This window comes from Rhincodon typus, chromosome 36, assembly GCF_021869965.1.
Source record: "Rhincodon typus isolate 14 chromosome 36, sRhiTyp1.1, whole genome shotgun sequence".
Classification (NCBI taxonomy): Eukaryota; Metazoa; Chordata; class Chondrichthyes; order Orectolobiformes; family Rhincodontidae; genus Rhincodon; species Rhincodon typus.
This window is the reverse complement of record NC_063367.1, coordinates 6,795,094-6,803,279: the sequence shown is the minus strand read 5'-3', so window position 1 is coordinate 6,803,279 and position 8,186 is coordinate 6,795,094. Positions and strand designations below refer to the sequence as shown.

Below are 8,186 nucleotides of genomic sequence, written 5' to 3'. Positions count from 1 at the left end.
GAGTGGTCCCTCCGGAAAGCAGATAAGGGTGGGGAGGGAAATATATCGTTGGTAGTGGGGTCAGATTGCAGATGGCGGAAGTGGCCGAGGATGATGCGTTGAATCCGGAGGTTAATGGGGTGGTACGTGAGCACAAGGGGGATTCTGTCTTTGTTGTTATTGTGGGGAGCGGGTGTGAGGGCTGAGTTGCGGGAAACGCAAGAGATGCAGTCGAGGGCGTTTTTGACCACTGTGGAGGGGAAAGTTGCGGTCCTGGAAATACGAGGGCATTTGGGATGTCCGGGAGTGGAATGCCTCATCTCGGGAGCAGATGCAGCGGAGGCGAAGGAATTGGGAACAGGAAAGTAAACTGTTTAAAAGGACCTGAATCACAAAGGGAAGTCTGAAGGATTATTTTATGAATTTCATGTTTTTTGGAATTTGCTGTTTGACATATCACACTATCCTTGTTCTGAGTTTAAGTATCTGTAGCCTATCCCTTTAAACACTGACTTATCCCAATAAACCTCCCAAGCTCAGCTAAAACAAGTTTTTAGATTCAAAACTGCACCAAGTTGACTTTTGAAGTTATGTACGAGCTAAGGATATCAGCTTTGCACTCCTGATTGCTGCAGGAAAGTAGGTAGAATTCTATTTTTTTAAGCCAAACAGATGTCATTGGGGCTTATTTGGGTCTGAGGATGGAAGTAATGTTTGGCACATTGAGTGGTGGGAACACTCACTGTCATTTCCTCCCCCTCCCTGAAGTTACAGCCGTGAGCAACACTCTTGTGGTTTTACGACTGAACTGTGGATATGGAGAGTAACTCAGACACAGTCAGAGCAACTGGTTGAGATTGTCAAAACTATTGAAATAGTGAGGAGTTCAGCAAAAAATCTAAAAAGAATGGGGGGAAGAACAGGAGAAAATGAATGTGAGCTGTTGTCATCAGAGAAGTTGCTGCAAATTGATTAATACTGACCTGTCAAATCACATCAGTGGGATTGTTTGTATTTTATGGGAAGTACATATCCCACCTTTCAGGCAGCATTTACTGCAGAGATTGTGTTAGTTTGGACTTTTTAGACTGTCTCAAGGATTCTTCGTTCGATGAGAAAGGAATGGTTTTGGTGCTGTGGATAGGGCTGGGTGTTGGAGGGGTGGGGAAACAGTGTTGATGTGGCTGCAATCAGCTGGTACTTAAAAACCACACCCTGGAGCTGGAGTGAAGTTAGTTCTTATTCAAGGCCTGAGCGGCTGGTAAGTCTGTCATTCTGTCCCCTGTTACAATTGAATCCAGGGTGAATTATGCAGCATCGTCACAAAAGGATTAAAAAAACAGCATTTATTGATTTGGCTAGACTGTTATTGAGTGTGTAAACAGCTCAAACTTTTTAAGTTGTAATTTTTTGATCAGTTGAAGACTTTTGAAAAATGTGCAAGCTAACTGATTGCTCTTGGTTCTGTCATTGTGAAATGTAAAATATGTGATTTCAGTTATGTTGGGAAGGCTGCACCTTCTGGATTAGTGCCAGTGATTAACTATGTTTCGTCTGCACCGCGCAGAGCTTAAGTAACAAATCCGGTGTGTTAGTGACTGTAAGATTGCCCCATAGTTTCAATTAATCAAGAGCTTCTTGTCTATAGCAGAGGCTATGTGTGTCTTATGGTATTGCTACGATTGTCTTTTTGACTCCTCAGTTGTTGTAAAGACTTTGTTTGACTGGGAATGCTCAGTGAGGTGGGGGAGTGGGGTAACTGCCTATGTGCTGGGGGAGTGGGGTAACTGCCCATGTGCTGGGATATTGGGGGTAACTGCCCATGTGCTGGGGGAGTGGGGTAACTACCTATGTGCTGGGATATTGGGGGTAACTGCCCATGAGCTGGGGGAGTGGGGGTAACTGCCCATGTGCTGGGGGAGTGGGGTAACTGCCCATGTGCTGGGGGAGTGGGGTAACTGCCCATGAGCTGGGATATTGGGCTACCACTGCCAGAAACACTACACCATTGCCTCAGAGACCATGTCATCCTGAGAGTCTTACAGCAGTCTGATAAAACACAATTTGCATTTGGAAAACGGCCTTCAGTGTAGGAAAACTCCTGAATACACTTCCCATCGCTGAATTGCAGCAAATGGCTCCTGAGGAGGTTACAGGAGAGTTGTCTTCAGGGTGGAGTAGCATGTGAGGTTGGAGGAGGTTACACAGGGTGGGGCTTTTAAATTTGAGTTGTCAGAGAAGCCATTTGTAGTTCTGGAGGCTGGAGTGACTGGTGAGTAGGATTTGGTGCGAGAGAGACTTTGGGCGGGAGAGCTCTGGATGAGTTGAAGGTAGACAGCCAAAGTTCAAGAGAGTATTGGAATTTTTAAGTCTGGAGTCATGCCTGAGGCTATCGGAAGCAGATTGACTCAGGCAAGGGTGGGGATGGACGATCTTATAGAATAAGTGATTCTCAGTTGAAACTGGAGCATGTTTAGCAATGAATGATAGTCTTGCGCTTTTAAACAGCCATTTACTCTTCATCCCAAAAAAAAAATGCTGGTAAATGCCATTTTGGTCTTTGCGAATTCTCACAGGAGCAAGGTGCCTATATACTGGGGGCACTGTTCTGACCCCACGCCCCCCCAACTCCCTGTTTTTGCCTGTCTCTCTCTCTCAAGCTGACCCTGGCCTTCTGCATTGCTCAGCTTGAACTCAAAACACAGACTTTGTCTGCAGTCCTTTGCTGGCTCCCCATTAGCTTTTGAGTTTAAGCATTGGCATTAAAAACTTTTGGTGTTAGAAACGCGAGTGTCAGGAAGGAGGCTGGGTGGGGCTCCCGGATATTGGGGATTGGGCGGTTTAATGTACAAGATTGTCCCCACCCCCAATTCCAAGCTTCCCATCAGAGTGGGAATGGGGTGGCTCTGCTCCCTTGTTGTTGACCTGTCTGTTTTTTGCCCCTCTCCCTGTTCCTATATCCAGCATATTTTGGAACATTCTGCTGTTTCCTTCCTATCAACTTGATCTCTGCTCCAGTCTCGCGATCCAACAGTGTCCAATAGAGCCTCACAACCACTTGTATCCAGTCATGTCCTGAATTGAAAACCAACAGAAAGTGCTGGAGAAATTCAGCATCTGTGGGGAGAGAAAGTCCAGTGAACAGTCCCAAATCTGTGTCATTTAGCTTTGTCCCTCTATCTCTCTATGGTCTGGAATGGTTTACTGGAAACATTCCAGTCCTGACTTGGGTGCTTGACCCTTACATAACTTAAAACTTTAGAAGTTTGGGCTGGTAACGGTTTGAGTTCGGCAAATAGTCAGCTAAAAGTGATAAAGAAAATGAGAATGTTGTTGAGCTACAATGCTGCTGTTTTAGCTGTCCGTGCCTCTCAAAGACTCACAGAGTTGTACAGCACAGGAACAGACCCTTCAGTCCAACTTATCCATATCCTAAACTAATCTAGTCCCATTTGCCAGCATTTGGTCCATATCCCACTAAACCCTTCCGATTCATGTACCCATTCAGATGCCTTTTAAATGTTGTAATTATACCAGCCTCCACCACTTCCTCTGGCAGCTCATTCCATACACGCCCCACCCTCTGTGTGAAAAAGTTGCACGTTAGGTCCCTTTTAAATCTTTCCCATCTCACCTTAAATGTATGCCCTCTAGTTTTGGACTCCCCTGACCTTGGGAATAACACCTTGGCTATTCACTCTATCCATGCCCCTCATGATTTGATTAAATTTTTGGAATGCAAACTGGGTACAAACTGATGGAAGTTTAGTTCTGATATTGCAGAAAGTGCAAAGATGGTCACTAACATCTGCAGCATTTTGGAGAGAATGGAAAGTGAAAATTAGATGGCTAAAAGTTTAGGAGCAAAAAACAGCTTCCTTTGTTATTTTGTCTAAGTTCCATACTCTTCCAAGCTCAGAATTAGCAGCACAACGTAGTGCATTTGGTCTTTTTCTCAACTTCAGATTGAAGTGTGTTTGTCCTGCTCCATTCATTGATTCTTAGATATTTGATTTGATTTTAACGGGGGGATTGTGATTTGGCCTCAAGTGTAGTTTGGCCCATCCTGCTGTCTGTTGTTTAGTTCAGTTTCTAATGTTCATGTGTTCTGCCAGCAGGCTCTGCCAGTAACAGTTGAACTTTTCAGTTTAAACGTTGCTATGGTTTTAGAGGAATTGTACCCACAGACACATTCCATTCTGCCTGTGTAATAAGGGAGTGTTTGCAGAATGCTTGTGCTAGTATAAATCTTCATCTGTGCCTCTGCTTGTTCACACAGCAATCTCAGAGTTCCAAGTAATTTGACTCACACACTTTGGAACAATGTAACTTTCATTGTCTTAGAGTTTTACTTAGCCTGCAGATTCTAAAAGGCGATTGGATCGCACTCTGTGCAATGTTTGCTGAGCAGCAGCAGGAGCGTTTCAGAAAAGAGATGGAAATCTCCCAGTCTGGCTCTGCTGTTTGTGAGTGTGATTCACTCTTTCCAGAATGAGGCAGAAGTTTGGCAATGAGTTAGCTGTTTCTCCTCCAGCCCCACCAGCAGTGGAGCAGGAGAGGAAGTTAATGATTCACCAATATGAGACTGACTGGTGAAGAGAGAAAGCTTGTTAAATTCACTTCATTCTGGGACATATCATGTTGAAAACTCTTGATCTTTCGATTCTTTCTCCAACCTAGATTGTTCTGTAGACAAAATGGCAGAAGTTCACGATATCTTATCCCAAGTGTGCCTGGGCACAGATGATGTGAGTATCTGAATATGTCCCCAGACTGTGTGAGTGGGGTTTAATTATTGGGTGAGTGTCTGGCTTTGGGACAGAGCAACTGTGTGTGGGGAGCTGCACTTTGGGATGGAACGTGGGACACGATTAGACTTGAAATCCTGCTGATGTTCCTTCTCTGACTAAACATTTCTACTGTTGAATGCCAATAAGATATTTTAGAGACACACAGCACAGAAGTGGCCTTTCGGCCCATTGAGTCTGCTCTGACCTATCTACAATAATCCCACATTCCACTGATGACCTGTGAGCTGAGCCTTGTCCAAACAGTCTCTCACCAGTCATTCATGGGGTCTAAGCTCGGAGACAATGGAGATTCTAACCTTCTCAAACACAACACTCCATTGACACGGAATTCTCTGAACTCCCATTTCTCACCTAAAGTTGTCCACTGACCTTCCTGAGCATCAGAACTTGAGGAGCGTTGGCACACTTTCCCAGAGCTGGACACGAGATCCAGGAGTGAGTGATGACATTGCCTTCCATCAGTCTGAGCAGTGCCTGCCTCCACCAATCACAGATACAGGATCCATCTCAGTCCATCTACACTGTGCATTTCCTGATGTAATATTCCTTTTGGAGTAGATGGCTTTACCTGCTCTCTCAGAGAGGATAAGATCACATAATACTATAGGGAAGACCTGCTCTCATCACTGTTCTCCTCATAAAACCAACCCTTGATTCCTTCATTCTTGCAAACCACCCCTCAGTCTCCATCCTCCACTTCCTTGTGTGGCAATGTGTGGCAACTGAGTTTCCAGCCCTGCTACTGAACCTTATCGAAGTCACAGGTGATATGTTTGATGACAGTGGTGAACCATCTGTCCCAGCCTTTGACCTGGTGACCCTGCCATTTTTCTCCCACACCTCTTCACTGCAGGCCAGCTTGGTTGGACTGCGACTGCTCTCACTGGCTTTCATTCTTAGCTCATTAATCATCGCCAGAGAAACACCAACGATGGCTTCTCTTTCTGACCCCTCACTGTCTCCTCTGGCATTCTTCCAACCTCTAACTTTGGCCCGTCCGCACTCGTTTATTTCCCATCCACATGCTGCCCCTCGGTCACATCACCGGAAAACACAGCCTTAGTTTTTGCATGTACACCCAGCTCCACTTCACCACCGTATCTGGTCGCTCCTCCTCCTTTGCTAAATTGTCTAACTCTTCGTTTGAACAGCAATCTGCCCAATTCACTACTGGGGTGAACTGAAGCCATTGACTTCAGTCTCTGTGTCCCATAGACACCCAACTTCATTCAACTCTCCCTGACGACTGTCTGAGGTGGAATAATTATTTGAGTCCTTGTTTTTCATACTTGACTGCAACACAAGCTACAAATCTCACATTCACACACTCCCTTGGATTTCCATCTCCATATCACTGCCCACCTCTGTCTCTGCAGTGATTACAGCGAGGGCCAGGTGGATCTCATTGACTATGAGTTCCCTGATTGGGGCTGTTAACCTGGGCCAATCAGGGAGCCCTGGCTGACAGATATAAACAGGAGATTCAGAGAGTCTCCTCATCCTAGGGACTGGCTCTGAGCTAGCTGGTCAGAGGCCATGTACTGTGCAGATGTAAATAAAGGGTGACTCAGTGACTGGATACTGGTCTCTGTGGAGTTATTTAAGTCAGATCATCTGCTGACATTCTTATTCCAATATTTTGAATTCTTCTGGACTGGATTAGTCTGTCCTGATTGGTTGCACACTTCACAAAACTTGAGATCATCCAAAACTACTCAAGCTGCCATGCCCTAGCTCACATCAGGTCTTGCTCACTCTTTGGTACCACAGTCAGGTGCCATTGTATCATTTGAGTTTGATGAAGTGCTGAGTTTGCTGCAGTCACTTAGTGGTACCTGATGGATGAGGGGGTTAGTTAACTCAGTTGGCTGGAAGGCTGGTTTGCAATGCAGAGTGATGCCAACAGCGTGTGTACAATTCCCAAACCAGCTGGGGTTACCATGAAGCTCTCTCCTTCTCAACCTCTCCCCTCACCTGAGGTGTGGTGACCCTCAGGTTAAACCACCACCAGTTGCCTCTCTCTCTCTAATGAGAGAGCAGCCCTACAGTTTTTTGGGACAGCTGTGATTTTACCTTTTGGATCATTGCAGTGATGAGGGAGCTCCCGGGGTCTTACAAACGCAATATTGCCAACTCAGACACTGGCCGTCACTTCAAATCCACCCAGGGTTTGGAAGGTTGGGCTGTTCGCACACTGTCTTCCCTCTTTGCCCAAATGTTTCTGAAGTTATGCTTCAGTTCCGTTGTCCGAGAGCCGGAAGTAAAGTCCCTGACCAAGTGCACACGTGACGATATTTTTGTCAGTCTTTGTTTCCAGTGCCAAACCCTTTCCTTTTATTAGTTTTGGCTCCGTGACAGAACAAAACATGAATTTTTTTGCAGATAAAATGCCAAGTGGAATTGTTCAACATTAGAAGTTCTTAATAAGTCTTTATGATTGCCTGACATTATTTCTCATGGTCAAAGACTGTGTGTAGTTCCTTCTGTCTGCCCAGCAGTGTTCTCATAGAATTCTACAGAGTGGAAGTGGGCCATTCGGCCCATTGAGTTTACACTGACTCTCTGAAGAACATCCCACCAGACCCACCATCCTACCGTGAAACCCCGCATTTCCCATGGCCAATCCACCTGACCTGCACATCTTTGGACTGTGGGAGGAAAACAGAGAACCCAGAGGGGTCCCACACAGACACGGGGAGAAGGTGCAAACTCCACACAGATAGTCATCTGAGGGTGGGATTGAAGCCAGGTCCCTGGCGCTGTGAGGCAGCATTGCTAACCACCAAACCACTGTGCCACTCACTAGGTTTTGTTCCCACTTCTGCTCTGTTCTCTGCACTTAATTTCATTTCTTTTCATTCCCTCTGTCTGTAATTCTCTCCTCACTGTTGCCACCTTGTCCCGAGTCGCCACTCCCTTCATTCCTTTGGCCCTTGTTTTGAGCTTTGACTTCTGGGAAGCCCAAGGCTTGGAGCCTGGATGCACCATACAAGCAGAGGATGCCCGGGAGCTGGGGCATCTCACTCAAGGTCAGGACACTGCCACTTAGGAAATTATGATGTTGGCAAGCAAATCATATAGTCCCTATAACGTGAAAGCAGGCCATTCAGCCTGTTGAGTCCACATCAACCCTCTGAAGAGCATCCTGCTCAGACCCTATCCCTGTAACCCTGCATTTCCCATGGCTAACCTAACTAGCCTTCATATCCCTGGTCACTATGGGCAATTAACATGGCCAATCCACCCTAACCTGCGCATCTTTGGACACTATATGCAATTTAGCATGGCCAATCCACCCTAACCTGCACATCTTTGGACAGTATACGATATTTAGAATGGCCAATCCACCCTAACCTGCACATCTTTGGAGACTATACGCAATTTAGCATGGCCAAT

At 45.9% G+C, this 8,186-nt stretch overlaps 1 protein-coding gene across 1 annotated transcript in view; it reads left to right on the top strand.

The window, feature by feature from the left end:
* Positions 1 to 2,182: 2,182 nt before the first annotated feature.
* Positions 2,183 to 8,186, top strand: part of LOC109921465 (annexin A2-like) — a 145,568-nt gene continuing 139,564 nt past the window's right edge. The window contains exons 1-2 of the mRNA XM_048617029.1: positions 2,183 to 2,251; positions 4,660 to 4,727. Coding sequence (XP_048472986.1) covers positions 4,677 to 4,727 — 51 coding nt within the window. The 5' untranslated portion in view covers positions 2,183 to 2,251; positions 4,660 to 4,676. The remainder of the gene's footprint in view (positions 2,252 to 4,659; positions 4,728 to 8,186) is intronic.